Genomic DNA, 19,220 nt, shown 5'->3' with positions numbered 1-19,220 from the left:
ACGCTGAGACAGAGCGTGAAGGAGACTTATTGTAATAACTGTGTCTAGCTTGGATTAATAGCGTCTATGCAGCTGTTGAAGTTGCAGCATTAATTGTAAACTTCTTTTTTTTTTCAAGCGAAATTCAAGTGATTAAAAAAAATGTTTATTCCACGACTAAACTTTGTAGGGAGACAAATTTAGTGGGTTTTTTTTAAATACTAAAAACACATTTTTTTCCTTGATTGGAATTTTTAGTTAAATCGAGTCAATTTTATTTATAAAGCTCACAATCGGCCGCAGAGGGCTTTACAGCATATGACATCCCTCTGTCCTCCATGTTTTATATGAAACAAATTGTTAAAAGAGTAGTTTAATTCCTACAATATTTTAAAGATATACTTAAAAAACATCTCATATGGGTTTTACAATCTCAGCTCAAGGTAACTAAGGGCCTGTACTTCATTTATCAGAGCAGGGCGGTTGGCTGGGATGTGACTTGTCTTTTTAGATCATAATCCTACTCGTAGTGACAAATATTTTTCCTCAAGCCTGAATGACTTGTGGTAAAAAGCATGACCCTCCCTCCACCATAAATAACCACATTTCATGTTCCTGGCTGTGATAAATGATGTAAATGTTAAGAAAACGCTCAAACCAACTTGTGGGTTCTGAGTATGTGAAATAAATACATTTTAATTGCCTCCCAACCAACCCCTCCTCTCTCACCAATAACAAACAGTCCCTTACTACTCTGCTTTTTCAGGAGCTCTAAGGGTTAGGGTTAGTTACTTAGTTAATCACGTTAAAGTACTGTTTCCGAGGTTTTCATGCTCAAAATGAGAATGTTTTTATTTTAGGTTGAATGGCGGTGAAACACAATGAGCTGTAGCAGACAGATACTCATTACTAATTTCAAACGTAAATTCATTGCTTTATAATGCTAACAGGGGATTAATTTATCAATCAGCAGAAAAAAATATCTGTTAATTTTGACAATCATGTGAGTGACTTTCAATGCAAAAATTATGAAAGAAATTAGTTACAGCTAACGTGCTTAAAAAACAGCAGATTCTCTCAGTAACTGTAAAGTGGCTCTCTTTGGATCTGGACAAAACAAGCATTTTCAAGTTGTCTATACTCAACTATACTCTGTGACAAACATTTTTAACTGTGACCCCATGATCAACCGAGAAAATATCTGCCAGATTGATCAATGATGTAATCAATCGTTAGTTGCTGCCCTCCGTTACTTGAATAAGGTTTTAAGTGTCGGCCACATGCAGGCCACACACACAGGCATGATGTCACACTGGGCCTTATGTGTTTATCAGCTTCATTTGCATCACAAGGAACAGGAAGGAGGAAGCCACCACACGTCAGCACACTGCAGGTCAGAGCTCTCAACATCTGATACAAGATATGGATACCATTTTAGAAATATCTCTGCGCTCACATATTTCTCTCTTTTACCCTTCATTTTTTGATGCTATGTAAACATACTGATATTAAGAAAAATACTATGTCTTTACATTATGTACAAAGTGAGTCACTAACCAGTGGAGTCACTGTTTCAGCTCGGTGTGATGGAATGTAGGAAAAGTTTCTACTCTCCTCTTTTACAATCGAGGAGTTTCTACTGGTGATGGATCGGCTACATTAAGCTTTAAGGCAATGCACTGTCGTGAGTGTTTCTGCCATCAAGGCAATGGCACAATGCAGTTTGAAAGGCAAGTGGTGTGAAATGGTTATTATCGTTACATTCGAGTCACTTAGCCAAGCAATTGTTGTTGTGTTGTTTTTGGGTATTTTTTAGAAAATAAAGAACTGGTGATCTTTGAAAAGCCAAGAAGGATGACTATAAACACTTACGGGGGTATATGATGAATCATCACACACTACAAAACAGCTGGCTGAAAAAAAGATTACATCTGCAACATGATTAAAAAAAAAAAAAAAGGTTTTTAAGCCCTAGCCCAAGTTGCGACTATGTTTTCTATTCAGGGAGCCAAAAAAAGATATCAGTCCTTGCTCGTTTTGCACAACACAAGAAACATGAGTATAAACCACTTATTTTGTATAATTTTGTTTTTTTAAAAGGACGGCCTCTAGCTGACCTTGTGGAGTGTGTGCCCCATATGCCTGAGGCTTCTGCAGCGACTGAGTATATATATGTATATATATATATATATATATATATATATATATATATATATTAAATAAAATCTATGACTGTTGTCATGTCACATTTTACCCATACTGATGTACATTAATTAAGTTCTATATAAAATAATGTGTTGATATTATTTTTGCATTGCACAAAATAAGGGAGGATCTGTGTAATTTCCTGAATAGAAAAATATCATTGAAATTTGGGGGAAATAGGCTTAACCTTTTTTTTTTTTTGTACAACAGAGGGTATAATTTTTTCCTTCACATGATTGTAATAGTTTTTGAGGATTCTGGATATAGCTTTAAACTGAGGTTAATGTTTTTAAATTAGCTAGATTTTTTCAAAGATCACCGGGCATTTATTTTTTAGAATAACAAATGACTCAAATTTAACGGCAATACGTGAACAAACCAGGGCTAGGCTGAATTATGGCCAGTTATTGTTGCGATTTTACCTTATCAAGAAAAAGGTGCAGGCCTACAGAACATCTGAGATGACTACATTCACAGTAGAAACATTAGACCATCAACATAATCACATAACTGATGATTATTTCAGTGTCGTTTCAGACGTGTTCAATGCTTTTCTCTCAAAGCATTAGATTGTGTATCAGCCTAAAGTATACAGGAAACATTTCCTACGTGCACGTCTACTCCATGATACTATGGAGGAGTTCTAACACATTTACTAACTACTGACACAAACATACAGGTACAACAAGTACCATAGTTGGAATACACTGTCTTATAATCTGTGACTTAATATATTGTAGTAATATTTGTAAAAAGTGACACTGCAGTTTAAACCAGTTTATCAGGTCTACATCTTCATCATGCAGAGCCAAATGAACATATTCTACTTTTCCTGCTGGTACAAGGCCACTGCGATCTTTCTGAGGTATCAAGCAAAAGAACCGAAAAGCAAACAGGAGCAAAACTTTACAGGAGGATGCAACAAAACTACAGGAAGAGACACCGTAACAGCAGCAAGTTAAAGTACAAAAAAATCTTGTAGCCCTGAATGAAACGGAAAGTCTCAAATTGTCGGAGCTAATTAGCAGCATCATATAGTCAGTAGTGTTCAGCATCACAGACACGAAGAGTAAACGGACAGCTAAGCAAGCAAAGAGGCTCCTGTGTGAAAACACCAGTTTGCTGTTTGTCAGTTTAAGTAATACCCCCCTCAAGAAAAAAAAGGGAGTTGTGAAAAAGTAGCAAAAAAAAAAAAAAAAAATCAGGAACATGTGCAGCAGTTAATTGCATCTTGCTCTTTGCAATTCATAAATCTGATAGAGCGTCAGCTACTGGAGTAAGGTGAGTTGGCGTCAAACTTTTTTCAGATTCCCGTCTTTTGCATGATATGAGATTTTGCAGTGTAGATGGGAAGAAAAGCGAAAAACAATGTAAATCAAAGCCTCTTTCTTCAGGTCTTGCTGCAGTTTTATTTCCAGCTCGGTTTAGCTCCTCTGCTTGGTGTCGCCGAGTCTCTCGACTGGACTGACTTTTCAGAAAAGCTACCTGTCTTACGAATATCGTCACGTGTTGAAGGTGGAGGCGGAGTCTCGCTGCGGTAAGCGCTGCGACTGGTCGCTTTGACACTTTGCACCCGTCTCAGGTTTGTTCCTTGTGGCCGCTCCTCGCTGGTATGAACTGTGGGTGGCAACCTGTTCTGCTTCATTGGGGTCTGTCGACTTAGAAGCGAGGGGCTGCGAGACGGCGTCGAGGGGACAGACGGTTGAGCCAGCTCCTTCTTGGTCCTGGAAGTTGAAGCTACAGTGTTGCGGGCAAAGCTGGGGACTTCAGAGGGGTTTTTTACGCCGGTTGTGTGACAGCTGCTGTTCTCAGAGGACGCTCCGCCCTGAGCCTGAGCTTGGGCCTGAGCCAGAGCTCTCATGGTGGAGCGGCACATCTTCTCCTCAGGCGCAGGCTTGGGGATGTTCCTCAGGGGTTTGGCGCTTGGTTTGTGGATGGAGGCCTTTCTCGGTGTTGAATCGCGTGCCCATCTTGAAACGCCACCTGTGAGGCTGCTTCCCCTCTGACCTTTTGACTCATCCGGAGGCAGACTGGAGTGTCGAGGAGGTCTTGTCGTCTTCTCACTCCGTCCTCTCGCCGGGGTGCTCTGGTCCCGAAGAGGCCGGCGTGACTCTCCACCGTCATTCGCCAAAGGCTTCTCTGCTCTCTTGCTGCTGCCTGTCCTTGTAAGCTTGCTAATCGGTACAACTTTTCGCATGCCCTGGCTCTCGCTGCTGGTCAGCGTTCGCACGCCCCGACCTCCGCTGCCTTTAGTCGCCTTGTTAGTTTTGCTCTTTGCGTGGGCTGGTTTTCTGCTGCTTCTCTGTGCATCTTTGTCCACACTTTGTTTCCCCTCAGCGGTGTCACAGCTCTCTGTGTCCCACTCCTCTGTCGCAGACGGGGTCATGGATGATGCGTCCGCAGATTTTGGCGCTGAAAGTTCGTTGGTTGACTGGTCGTTGGGAGACTCCAAGTTAGAGGACAGAGAGCTTGGATCTTGCTGGCTCTCCTGATCAGATCTCCCGCTGTCAGGTGTTCTGAAATGAAGTCCCTCTTTTGTTAGAGACGAGCTTTCAACCTCAGAGTAATCCGAGGTGACAGAGCAGTCTGCTTCTGTGCAGTCTAGTACATAAAACACTGGCTTCTTATTGGACACAGATGTATCTAATGGGAGGGGTGTATCACAGGTTGTTGATGAAATTGTGCTGTTGTCCTCTTCTTCTTTGTCTCTCTCAGGAGAGACCCCAGCCTGTGTAGGAGGATCCATCTTCCCTGCCCAGGCTGCTTTGGGATCCGCTCCTCTTTCTAGAACTCTATCATGTCGAAGGACGTCCAGATTTATGGGATGTGACTGTCTCTCCTTTTCCAAATCAGTCACCACAACATCCCCCTGGTTGACAAAGTGCATGTGATTGCTGTTGTTGTTTGGACTCGGTAGGTCAAAGGCTCGAGGACCTCGAACTAAAGTGTGCGTCTCCACGCTGACATTCATGTGGCCGGTAACGGTCGGGTTGGGAAGATGGGCGGGCTTCTGAAAAACACAAAAGGGACGGGGCAGAGTGCTGCCCTCTGACACAGATGAGTAATTGTTGTTGTTATATGTGTCGTTATCGTTTAGCCCGGAGGAGGAGAACCTGGCCAGCGGGCTGATCGGCTCAGTTTCTGCATGTGGCGACGTCACCTGTCTGTCGCAGCCCAGCTCGCGGTTGTCGTCCTGGGCTAAGATCCAGGGGGTCGTCCTCCGCTGCACGGCGCGGCCCGACCGAGGTAGGCTGTTAAACTTGGAATAGTCAGTGGGATTCACAGAGCCTCCAAATAGCTCCAGGTATCCTTTTAGTTCTCTGTCTGCTATGGAGGTCATGGTGTGACGGTGGCGGCGGGCGCTGGCGGAGCGTCCCAGCGGGCTGTGTGGACTCTGAGACCTCTGTTGGAAGAAGTCCAGCAGGCCTTCCTTGGTGAGCATCTCCACGTCGTTCTCACTGCTGCTGCGACCAAACCCGCTGCTCTGATCTGAACCTGACCAAGCAAAACGCTTTTCCTCCAGCTCTCGCAGACGACGCTGTCTAGCTGCTTCCTTTAACTCGCGGTCCATGTTGTCCTGAGAAAAGAGGATATGGAAGATGTTTAGAGGTAAGAAGAAAATGATGGTAATAGTAAATCAGAATAGAAGAAATTGATTTCAAACATCTTTTTTTCCTTGAAATTTACTCATCTTAATGGATATTTCACAAATATTTCAATATTGTTCTTCCTTAGGTTGTTATGGCTATCAGTTCAGTATCAGTGTCTTAAAGTAACGGAGCATGCACAACTTGCTCTCCTATTTTGGTGGGCAGTTTTTGTTGATGCAGTCAACACAGTTGAGTGCTTTTTTTGACAAATTGGACAAAACCACAACAATAAAGTGCAGGAAAGACCAAAACAGTTGTCATGACCAAAATGTGAAGTTTTGTTTGCGTAGCTTGGCTCCCAATATTAATGAAATAGTTCAACAATAGCAAATGTCATGTATTCACGTGTGCTGCTTAGCCCCCAAAAATGATATATTTTGGAGGGCATTGGTAGGAAAAAAAAAACACGCCAGCGGCTGTATTTGTGTGAGTTATACAACGCAAAAAATTGCGTCATGTTTGATCTGAACACACCTTCACTGTCCTGTGTTCACCTTTCATTGATATTGATGACTTTAAGTCTCTAAAACATCACTACAAAAATATAACTCCAACAAAGTCTGACAGGGCAAGACAGCTTGTAAATAATCCAACACTTTTGAAAGTTTTGAAACCATCAATTGAAGTTGACCAACAAGGTTTCTTTAATGTTTAAGTGTTTCCATGGACTTCACACCTGACTTGACTTCTTTTTTAGCAATGTGTCCCCAGATCCTAGCAATCAACTTTGTGAGTACGATGTCATTCGAACCCGTGGGAATTAGGCTTGAAACAGTAAAAAGTTGTTCAATTAGAATTACTCTTTCACTAAAACTGACCTTGACAGCTTTCTTGAACTTGATGCAGAAGTCCTGAAAGATGCGGAAGCATTCGTCCAGCTTAAAGGTGTCCTTGTCTTCACAAAAGAAGTCGATGAGCATGTTCCCCTCTTTACGCAGATCCAGCCTGCGTCTCTTCAGGTCCTGAAGCGTCAGAGCTGAACTCTAAAACATCAGGCGCATACATTTTTTATTATGGCACTTTTATGCATGTCGTTATCTATAGCACTTGAGTCAGCAGTGCCAGAAATGTACAGTGGCCTGAATCCAGTTCTCTGTACGTGAGTCTGTGTATAGAAAGTATTACATAAGTACTGCTGCTGCTTCACCTGCAGAAAGGGCTCCAGCTGCTGCAGAAGCTCCTGGTCTCCTTGAACTTTCTCCTCCAGGGATCTAATCCGCACATATAAGGAGGAAAACTCCACCTCAATGTTTTCCACTGAGATTCTACAGGAAAACACAAAAGCAGAGAGATTCAGATCAGGAAAATGTGCTTTGGTGACTAAATACATAATAATCACATCACTGACTGAAAATTGTTTTCATACTACTGCTGAACATCACAATATGACAGCATTTTCTAAACGCACTGTCAGACTGTCATCCGTTAAAGGTGAAGATAGGAAGGCTGTGAGAATTGCCTTCACAGGGAGGGAGGAGTAGACTTGGCCCTGTGGTGCAGGAGCTGTGCTGTCTCCGCACAGAGGACGACCTTGTGAAGCTGACAGAGCCTGACAGCATCACACTGCGTTCTGAACATGACTCTCAAAATACTGCATTTAAATTAGATGTCAGCTTAAGTAATGAGGCTCGATGTTGGGCATGTCAATTCAGCAATAAACTACAGTTACCACCTTGAGGCTGGATTTCTCTGCAAACCAGTCAAGTTGCAGTTTCAGTTTCAGTTTACATCCATGTCTGTCCAGACTCATATGTAGCCATGATACTTCCTCAAAGATGGATGTTGCTGCAAATAAGCTACAAATCCTAAGACATGGGTGCTTCACACACACCTTCAACCCAGCGGCACAGAAGATCTACACAACCACCACAGTCAGATCAGTATCAGTTCAGCATCTGAGAAAATGTCTCCCCTTCTGTCTCTGAGTCATGGCATTGCATAATGACCAGACATGTTTGTTAAAAAGTTTATGTTTTTTTCAGAACATTATGATGTCACAGTGAAGTTAACCTTGACCTTTTGGACATTAAATGTCATCACTTTGTCATTTTATCCATTGAGACATTTGTGTGAGATTTTAGAGCATGAATTCTTGAGGTATGGCCAAAAACATGTTTTGTGAGGTCACAGTGACCTTTGACTACCAAATTCTAATTAGTTCCCTATTGAGTCCAGGTGGACTTCTGAGATATCACATTCATGAGAATGGGGAGGACAGACAAATCACAAATACAATGTCTCTAATCACAGCTGTTGTCAGCATAGATGCATGATAAAAAAAAGTCAAGATGTCAGTTTGGATCAAATGGTTTTTCCCACTTTTGGTCATTTACAGAACACAGAAATAACAAAAATGACAAAACCTCAAAATCAAAATGTATTTATGGCTAGTTTGTCAGAGGCCAATGTGCCTAAAACAGTCAATGAGTGCTTTAACCACATAATGATCAATTGTATGTCAATTACTCACCACAAGTTGTGTTTGAATTTGTAAATGGATGTTTTAATACAGTTTGGAGCCCTATGATGTTGATTCATCAAGATTTCTCTTTTTTCTTGTTTCTTGATTTTTTGGAGGCATGTGAGTTTTCTTCACAAATTCAGAGTAACACGGCTGAATAACAACTATACAAATGATCATTTTGTGGATAACATATTCCTTTTAAGAGACGAAAAACATTGTTTTGAGTGCTGGCACAGTGCTTGTAGTTACATTCACAAATTTAAAATGTGATGAATACAGGGCCAGCCAGTCACAGTTGCTGAATAATTCAACAAACCACCTGTTTTCAGTGGTGCAGTACTGGAAAACAAAGTATGGTGAAACTTATCGACCTCTGATCAAGAACAGATTCCTTCCTGCCTGCTTAATGCCACCATTCCCAACTTCACTGTCAAGACACAAGTGCATTGACAAATTACACAATGCAATGTTTCTTTTTTTTCTTTTTTTGTTATGACTTTTCCAGCTTTCTTTAAAACTGTAGGGAACAGTTTACCTGGCTGCACTCTGGACATCTTGGAGTTTTTCTGGAAACCTGAGCAGCTTCTCATCTTTTTTCTTTGCCTCCTGTGTTGAGAGACACATCACAAAATTTACATCCAAACTGTTTGTTGCTGTGTGCATGATGAAGTGGCATCATCGCAGTGCAAAGGAGCGCTCTTTGTTTGGTTACGTAAGGGCTTGGCCAGCCTCTCCTGGCTCTTCTCTGTTTCCTGTCACCATCTGCTGTCCACCTGCCCTCCTGCAGTCTGTTCACTCCTGCAGCCCTGCTGTGAAAGATTTATAGAAAACCAACTCTCTGTGGCTGATGAGTGACCATCTTTTTTTGCATGTTGGACTGAAATATGTGTCTCACTTAATTTAGATTTTTGTTTCACACATTTGAAGTTGTGTGTGATTTAACTGCAGCTATCAGGAAAGACCACAGACTTTCCAAGATAAAATATTAATAGGATGAAATCTGTGTCTAGTTATCCTGGAGAATCATGAGCAATGTCTCCAACAGAGCCTCCATGGTAAAGTACAGTACTTTAATTCAACATATCTCATAGACAAAGTGCGCATTGAGCACATTAAGTGATTTACACGTTGAAACAGTGTCAAATATATACACACGTGGCTTTATAAAACACAAGAATTATGATTATTATTCTCATATGAAAGTAGATACAGAAGAGGTTTGACTTGATGCAATGCAGTACGTTACCCTGCTACACACAGTAAAGCTTTTAACATTCAATTTTATGCTGTCATGGTGTCAGTAAAGTGTTGACATGGTAATTCTCTGACTCCTTTCTTCACTGAGTGGTTTTGGATTACATAATTGTATTGTGTGCATTATTGTATTACTGAAGCCTTACCATGGCGACAAAGTGCAGCAGGTTCATCCCCGGCTTGTTGGCCTTTGTGTCAGCCAATGAGAGGAGGGACGACAGCTTGAAGCCCACAGCGTTGCCTGCGTAGCCACCCTGTAAAACAAACAGGAACCAATCAAAGATCTCACAGAAATATACCAGTCTGTTGAAGGATAAGTGCTGGTGATGATAATGTATTGAATAAACTGTTGGACTCACAGCGTTCATAATGTTTCCGGCCTGCAGCACCAGATGCAGAATGGCATGAAGCTCCTCGCAGCTCATCAGCTCTATAGCATGAGATCAATAAAAACTCAATAACGAGAATCCACAGCAGATCACGGCAGCACATTACGATCTACTTCACTTTCATTTATAATCATCACACCGAACCACTGTCAGGAGGAATAGTGAGGGCCTTCTCCGCAGAAAGTTGATAAATCTATTTTTGCATTTTGACCCGCTGCCCTTTTAGTGCTAACAGTAAAGGTTTTAAAAAAGTTTTAATTAAATGGTGTGACAAAAGTTTCCCTCAATTTGTCCCATGCAGTGTTAAACTGATGGCTCTGCAATGCAGTGAAAGGTCACAGTGCTTTAGAGGGTTTCAGAAAAATCCAATAAACCACAGAGCGGCAGGACAGTGTGACTCAGCTGAAGTGACACAGGTTCAAGTGATGGTTGCATTTAAAAAAACAAAAAACACTATTTAGTATTTTGGTCAGTTAAAACACCCACAATGAGTTTGGGGAAACAAATATGTGCCCTCTGTGTGTTATTTCACCGTCAATTTTAAATTTAGCAGAACAAGTCATAACTAGTCCTGTGGGCAGCATGGCTCTACAGACTGCAATGTTGGACTGAACTACAGATGGACTGCCATGAACACATTCATTTTCCCCATCAGGATGAATAAGAACAACTCTGGTGAACCCTTAACTTTTCATCTAACACAATCATGGAGGCACCAGGGTCAATACTGCAGTAAAATACCCGAAAAATGAATGGCATTCCCATCAGCCTTAGCTGTACTTTGTGCTTCATAATGTTAGTAGGTATTACCACCATCATCTTTATCTGTTAAACCACCTAAATAATCTGAATGGATGAGGTTTAAACCTGGGATGGGACCCAACCACAAGTTGTTATAAGCCTGAAATTGATTGATATGGGCTGATCAGAAGTTTATATTTTTTGAAATAATTAGAAATCATCTAGAAAAATCTAGAAAAAAAGAGAAATGGACTGAACAAATCAAACCAAATAAAGATTTATTTCATCAGATGTACAGATACTGACATGTTTTACTCGAATGATACTCATAAAAAGTAGATCATCTGTAGACAGGAAACAATTAAAAAATTTCTGTTGCTGTTTTTGTGCTGCAGCTCAGCAAGACAAGGTAAGGTTGAGGCTGAGGTCATACACAGCAACTGAAATATAACAAAAATGATGGCATGTTTTGCAAACCTTTAATGAAAATGTTAGAATATAAATAATTTATTAGTTACATGTCGAAAAAAATCAGCTAAACAAAGATGGCACAGCGTTGTCTTTCCACTCCGTCCCCACAACATCGCATCTCAGGTGACACATTCCTACTTCTTGTTCAGCACTGCTGACAGCTCAAATATCTGGGTCACCTGTCTGAGCGCGTGTGACTGTGTGTGACTGTGTGTGTGTGCGTGCATGGGTGTGTGTGAAGGCAGCCGAGTCTGCGTGTTCTTACCCTTAGTGGCGACGCGGATGACATCGATCTCGCGGCTCATTATAGCACAGGAAGGGAAGAACTCTTCGCGAAGGACAATGGCCTCGATCCGAACCTCAAACCTGTCGGAGACGAAGCAGAGAGCAGTTACATCTGTGGTCTGAGCTCATGCTGCAGGTTAAGATAGAATAGATAAATACACTTTATTGTCTGTCCCAAAAGTGACAGAAAGCCTCCTTTGACAAGGCTCAACTATACACACAAATCACATATAAAACACATTTAAAAAAAAAAAAAGAAATGTTAAAACAGCAACTGATAAAAGCATGTTAATGTGCAGTGTCCATTTTAGATTGTTCAGGATGCTTATTGCATAATGAAAAACAGATTTCTTGTAAATGTTTTTCTAGGCCAGCGGGATTTTGTACTTTCTGCCTGATGGCAGTAACTGGATGGAGTGGTGGAGGGGGTGAGAAGGGTCCTCTGTGTTCAGGCTGGCTTTCCTTAACACTAAGCGGTTACACAGTTCAGACAGAGGATTTTGGGGTGAGCCGAGTACTTAGTTATGCGGGAGAGTTTAGTTTTGTTTTTGGTGGTGAGGGACTTGTATCAGGATGAAATGTTAAGGGTGAGAATGGATGAAAAAGAAGCTGACAGACTTGTTACAAAGGTTAAGGTTCTGCAGAGATACCGAAAGATTATTTCTACTGTTAAATGTTCAGCATGATGGAGAATAAAACAATAAACATAACTTTATGTCAGGCTGAGTGGCATTGGGAACTGATGATGCACTTCCAGATACCCAAGACTTATTTAAGAAGTACAGTTAATTAATTTGAAACTCTGAGAGTAGTATTTTTTTATTCAAATTATTGTTACTTCTCAGTCTTAACCCCAATTGCAAATGCCAGCTCTACATTACAGTTTAAATTGTTAAGTAACACACAGACAAGAAAAATAAATACTTTAATATGAATATGTGTGAATGAGGTACAAGTTTGTTGGAAAGTCTCCACAAAGCTCGATTCCATCCTATCAAATGTATACGCTGCAAACTTGTTTCTGTCAAACAAGAAACTTCACATTTCCCTTTAAGTAAAATGACTCTATGTGCGCACACACTATTGAAATCCACTCACCGAGGCACCTGGATTAAGAGGTACATAAAGGAATCGACCAGCGTCAGCTTGTCTGGATCTCCTTTAAACGCCTGAAGTTTCTTGACCTGTTGGAGCAAAACAGAGAGAGGAAACTCAGCAGGCTCTATTGTTTTCTATCTACATTTGCTGTCTTTTATTATCAGGTTTGGTCTTTGATTAAAAAACCTTATACTAAAAGCCATTTGATAAACACAGACCTCCTCGACGTCTGGCAGGAGCTTCAGCAGGTCTTTGAGCAGCTCTGCTCCATAAATCTTTCCTTCCCCGCGTCGTATGTCTTCAACAATGGAGCGATTCGACCTGAAATGCACAGTTCATTTTAATTGAAACTCAGTGATTAAACAGCACAGGTGCTCTCTTTTAAAGCTGGCTCCCCTGTGTTTACGAAGGCAATAAATCTGTTACTGCCAGAGCCAGGTGTTCCTGTCAGGAAAAATGAACCAAAAATATTGACGATAACAATATTCAGTTGCACATGTAAGCATTTTATTGCTCCTTACTACACGACATTTCCAATCATTTCTCGTTACTTTTTAGTGACATTCATTCATCTAAAGGCTGAAGTGCTGCAACACAATTCCCAGTGACATTACTGCTTCAAAAGAAGACTATGAGAAAACCTTCAACACATAATATCCAGTCAGTAATAATATGATGTAACCCAGTACTGTAGTACTGTAATGAATACAACCGTTACAAGGCTTAAATACTAAGATTAAATTAGATGCACATTTCTTCAGCTCACGAGGCCACACTTTGTAAAAGTATAACAGCATTTTTGGACACTATAGAATCGCAAATTGTAAATAATGGCAACTCTTTTGTCACTACATACAAGTTTAATATTGTGAATTAGTTTTGAGCCTATATGTATTTATTGCTGCAGGATTAATTAGGCACAGTTATTTGTAAATGAGAGGATAGAGAAGATATCAAAGGAGAACTACACCTATTTTTAAAACACATATATGTTATTCATAGTCCAAAAATATTACTAATATTAATAGTAAAAATGACCAATTCTCTCCCAAATCCAAAGACAAGAGTGCCAAACCTCAAATTTCTGATGTTATCAAGTATAAAGTCTATAACAATGAATTGGGAAAGATGAGGTGACACTGAGAGCACCCAGGGGAAACAGGGTTCACTACGCATTCATTTATCTGTGCCAGCCCGCCACAATATCAGCATTCACTGCTGCATATTTCTGTTCTTGAAGCTGCTTTCTCTGTTCTCTCTTACTCTCTGTCTCTCACAAAAACACTGGGTTGGTTCGTAAATAGTAAATCAAAGCTCCAAGGTACACTCCATGGCAACAGTGGTTGAGGCTCATGGGCATTGTGGTAGAGTCATTTAGTGGAGCAAAAAGCCAAAAAAGTGACTCTCTAAGTAACAGGGTTGAAATGATTAAAACAGAGGTGTACAACATAAACCCAAGTATCATTAAATTATTCCAGACACTCATGTCCTTCTATGTTAAGGAATATGAAGAACATTATTAAAAAGATAAAACCATAATGGGAACTTAGATGAATTAAAAAAAGAAACGTTGAGAGTCCCACTTTGCAAATCTGTTTCTGTATATTGTTTTTTTTTTTTTTTACTTCTGCACTTTAAAAAGTTATTTATGAAAACTGACTCAAAGCATTTATAAACCCATGACAGCGAGGACAGAGGATAATATTTATGAAGGCACACACAAAAATACACACTATGTTGATGATGATGAGCTCACTGCTCACACACACACACACACACAATCCTGACTGAGCGCAGTATGGCTGACAGTCAAATGTCATTAAAATACAGTGGGGAGCCATGCAAATACACCATCATGCAAAAAGACACCTAACACACTATTTATTTCCTCTGCTGCTCCAGACGACTTACGTAACACAATGCTGAGTCCAGTTGAAAACTTCTCGAGATTTCCTGAACCAATTAGTTACAAACAATGGAGAGCTAAGAAAGCCTATTAGAAAAACGGACAAAAATTTTGACCCTAATCTCCCTCTGTTATGAAGCTTTTTAAAGGACTTTCCTTTAGTCAGGCACCAAAACTCAAACTGAAACTTCAAATGTTTAAAAGATATCTTCAGTGTTGGGTCTCATATTTTAGCACAGCAGTATGTGAAAAGCTGTAACACTGTAAAACCAAATGTGGTACATTAAGTGGGATAAAAAAATAAAATGATTGGTCTTCTTCCCTTTCTCCTGAGTCTCAATGCACCTCGGGATAATTACAAAATAAGGGTGTTAAATAGTTCATGCTTTCCTCATAATGTATCTGTCTCCTAAGTGCAATTAAAAGTTTGAAAGTGCCAAACTGTAAGTAACTGTATAAGTTCACCACCCTCCCTTCTCCTAAACCCTCTATACTTCTAATTCTTTACTGTTGTGGCCTCATAATCTGGATTTAAAGAACATGCCATTTCTAAAACTGTTACACAACCACAGTATGTTCCACTACACTCCCCTGCAGATATAATATACTGTATCTGTATCTGCTTTTGTGGTTTTTACTTATTCAGTTTTTCAAGATCCACTTTTTACGATTATTTTTTTTCTTATTTCATGTGGTTCTTGTTTTTGTTTTTGCAACCAAACTGTAAAGCACTATGATTTGCACTCGATTTGTTTGAGAGGTGCCATATAAATAAACTGATTGATCGATTGATAACAGAAAAAGTAATCTTGCTCATCAAATGAGCACAGCAGCACCAGCAGAAACTGTATCCTAGTTACTTTGTCTGTCTGTGTGCTATGGTCATAAACTGATATGCAGGAGATGAAACGAAGCTATACACAAAGTCTTCTTTAGAAATCACTTTCCACCACCATCATCTTAGCAGCAAATAAGGACTAGTTGGTGTCATTAGACTCCAGAGATCTGGAGAATCTATAAGAAAGCTGTTCTGGAGGCTCACTAAGACATTTTATATCCTTTCATTTGTCCATCTGTACATGCTGTGTACAGATGGACACAGGTGAACACTTACTTCTTGAACTGCTTCAGGAAAATGCCCACATTCATCCCCCTCTTAGAGTCGAGGATGCTGATCTGAAAACAAATGAAAGAAGCGAGACATGAATGGTACTGTAGTTTTGATTTCACACACAGTGAAACACACTCATGTACACACACCCCTCCCTCCTTCTAACTACTCCTGGTTGTTGATGCTTGTGTTTCCTACAGAACACCACCGCCGCCACCACCCATCGTCACCCTATGGGACACTGAAATTCCACCGGGCCACACGTGGTTCACGCCTCCTGCATTAACAAAGGCCTGTACAGGTGACTGTACAGGAAGCACCTTTAAAAAAGGCTCCCTCACAAGACCTCATTAGAGCTCATGAATAGCAATTAGACACTTCTGGACAAAGAGCACAGGTGAGGTGGAAGAAGACAGGTGAAGGAATAAAGTAAAGTTAGGGCTGAACTATATATTGATATATTGTGATATGCAATTAGATATCCTCTACAATTCTGGATATCATAATATCAGCATTGTTGCCCTTTATTTGGTTTTAAAGCATAACAATATTGCCACATAATCAATTTCAAAGTATTGTTTTTAACATATCTTGATGTTTGATTTAATCCATATTGCGCAGTAGCAGCTGAAATGATTAGCTGATTGGCAGCAACTACATTAATTGATCATCAGTTCATTAAGTAATATATCAAACAAAAATGGCAAATATTTTCTGTTTTCAACTTCTCCGAGAGTGAAGGTTTGCTGCTTTTTTCTGTTTGATATCTTTAAAAGCTGAATATCTTTTTTGTCTTGGACTGTCGGTCTTTGAGGGCATCACCTTAGGCTCTGTGAACCTGTGATGAGCATTTGTCCCATTTATATACTAAAAAATTACATAATTGACTGAGAGTAACAACTGTCTCCAGCCCTAAAATAATGGATACATATCTTGATACCATGACAACAGTGTAAGATTTGGGACAGTTCATTTCATATATTATATAAAGAAAGAGTATTATCTAGAGATGCAATGTGCTTCTGCGTACAAAAATGATGCAGGCATTATCTTTAACTCATAGCTATTCAAAGCCTTCTTTAGAAAACTCTCTTCATCTTCAAAACACCCAAACACGAAATAACAAGTTTTATGAGACTCCAGAGACTTGCAGCATCAAAGCAGTTCTGGAGGCTTACTATCTAGAGATGTTATGTGCTTCTGCGTACAAAAATGATGGCATTATCTTTAACTCATAGCTATTCAAAGCCTTCTTTAGAAAACTCTCTTCATTTTCAAAACACCCAAACACGAAATAACAAGTTTTATGAGACTCCAGAGACTTGCAGCATCAAAGCAGTTCTGGAGGCTTACTAAGACATTTTATGTTGGTTGAATACATATCTTGCTCCCTTGTGACCATGACAATGACATAAGATTTGGGAGAATATATTACATAAATAATACATAAAGAACAGCAACTAGAGATACAATGTGCTTTTTTGTGCACAAATGATGCCTAAAAACTCCCAAAGGAGTGTTTTGTCACAACCGTTCCCTGCACACTGTTCACTGTAAGGTCTGACCAGCTGCAGTCAGCTCATTGTGGAGACGCAGAGGACATGAGTCTTCCCTACGCCTCATGCAGGGATCGTTTACAGTTCACATGTTGCTTTCCAGGAGTCCATACTGACGCAAGCATGCCTTTGTTCTGTGTATGAGCACAAATCATTTCTTACACTCAAAGAAAAGCTGTAACTGACGCGCTGTTACCTAACGTGTCCCTACAGGGATATCTTAACACAGCAGGAGTAGAGTTATGCACTGTAGCATTGTATGTTTATGAATCAGGGACTTTCTGATCCTGTCGGTGGTGTGTTCAGGACCTGAGGTAACCAGCACCTCATGCACGTGTTTGGGAAACAAAAATCTAATCTTAATCTGAGATTTGTTATTACAACATCAGGGAATAAAACAGAGTATAGTCAGAATAATGTAATATCTTCAATTACAAATCTTATAGCATTTCAGTTGGTGAAAACTTCATACGGTCAGACTTGAGCCAGAATCTTGACTGTGACTAACAATGTGCAAGACTTTCTTCTCTTCAGTTTATACTTTTGAAGAGTCATACAGACTACATAGTGTGAAAAAAAATCAAATTAAGAGGAAAAACATTAACCTTAAATGTTTAAACATTTTGCTTGACTTAGGCCAAGGGTGTAGTTCTGGTTTGAGAAGCTGGAGGGGACGAAATAAAACAGGGTCTGGGGTTCCTCCCCCAGAAAAAAAATGCAGTTTGAATTCTATTTCCTATATTTTTGCATTCATTTAGGCATTATGGTAACCAAAACAAAAACAGGAAAATAATTCAGTTGATCATCATATTTAACATTGCCAGAATAGTGATAAATATGCTAAATATGATACTCGTCTGTGGCATTTTTCTGACATATACCAGAGCAAAATCTGCAAGTCAATTCACATTTTTAGCCCGAGTCTGACAGCCACACAGTAGTTTATTAAGCATGATTCTTGTGGATTGTATAAACTTTATCACAAACCACAAATAAGGGCACTTTTGAATCTCATAACAATCTTATCTAATAATCTTACTGGTCCAAAGAAAATCCAGGGAATTATTTCCCAGACATGGGCCACTTAAATTTTAAGAGGATTGATGTATAATAACTGTGTCAGCGCTGTTAACTCCACCATCACCTGTCAGCTTAGTTTACAGTCAGAGAAATGTCCCGGTGTTGCTGTTTTTTTCAGTTTCTCACCTCATCTTTGCTGCTCTCCTTAAAGGAGCGAGACCTGGAGACACGAGCAGAGGTTCCTGTGGCCGGCATCGCCCCACGTACACCTGTCCCTGCCTCCTCCTGCTGCCCGAACAGCTCCTCCACAGAGCGAACATCGATCTGGTACTGCTGTTGCCGCACCGCCAGCGTCCAGATGTTGGGCTTCCCGCGTACTTTCTCCTCCGGTATCGGCTTCCAGAAGAAGCTGCGGACGCGGCGCTTCTTCCTTGCGTTGTGGTTGGAGGGTGTTGTCGCCGGGGGTGGAGGGGGTGGGGGCGCCCCTGGAGGAGGTGGCGGCAGGGGGGGAGGTGGGGGAGCTTCATGTTTGGAGGTGTCAGGGGCATCACTGAGGGACGGCTGGGGTGGGTGGTGCGAGTGTGTGCGGACATAGAGGACGGGTCAGAGGTGGTGATGGAGGACGTGGTGCAGCTGCTTCCCTCGCTGCTGCAGCTCTCGGGCTCATTGGTTGGACAACTCATAACAAGCATCACAGGGAGAAGCAGTCAGCATATGAGCTCTATGCTGAGAGAGTACACAAACTGAATATATCTGATCAGCAGTTCCTCTTTTTCACAACTCTTCCAAGTGATTTTCTTTTGAGTGCGTCAGTTTGCTCTGAAGAACATCAAACCGCTGCAGTGTTCGTCTCCTCACTGCTGGAAGGAGGTAGGTGTCCCTTCATCTGGTCACAATGAAGGGAGCATGTCCTTTGATTCTGTCCATCTCCATCACTCAGCTGGTCATCCATCGCGCCGAGCACAGCTTTTGAAGGTTACCTCCCAGGGGGAGAGGGCGGGAGGCGGCGATGGCCATGGAGCTACAAGAGCAACAAAAACAACATAGAACAGGATTATACGAGATGTAGTCATGCGTGTTGTCAGGGACAA

The 19,220-nt window shown here is 40.8% G+C and overlaps 1 protein-coding gene across 1 annotated transcript; it reads right to left on the bottom strand.

The window, feature by feature from the left end:
- Positions 1–3,414: 3,414 nt before the first annotated feature.
- fhdc1 (FH2 domain containing 1) lies at positions 3,415–18,889 on the bottom strand. Its single transcript, XM_042485789.1, is given in 12 exon segments — positions 3,415–5,761; positions 6,653–6,817; positions 6,982–7,099; positions 8,834–8,904; positions 9,699–9,806; positions 9,912–9,982; positions 11,419–11,519; positions 12,537–12,622; positions 12,755–12,857; positions 15,557–15,618; positions 18,316–18,696; positions 18,699–18,889. Coding segments are annotated over 12 exon segments (3,558 nt in total). The 5' UTR covers positions 18,822–18,889; the 3' UTR covers positions 3,415–3,592.
- Between the last annotated feature and the right edge of the window lie 331 nt (positions 18,890–19,220).

This window comes from Plectropomus leopardus, chromosome 4, assembly GCF_008729295.1.
Source record: "Plectropomus leopardus isolate mb chromosome 4, YSFRI_Pleo_2.0, whole genome shotgun sequence".
NCBI classification, from domain to species: Eukaryota; Metazoa; Chordata; class Actinopteri; order Perciformes; family Serranidae; genus Plectropomus; species Plectropomus leopardus.
This window is presented reverse-complemented; position numbering and strand designations above follow the sequence as displayed.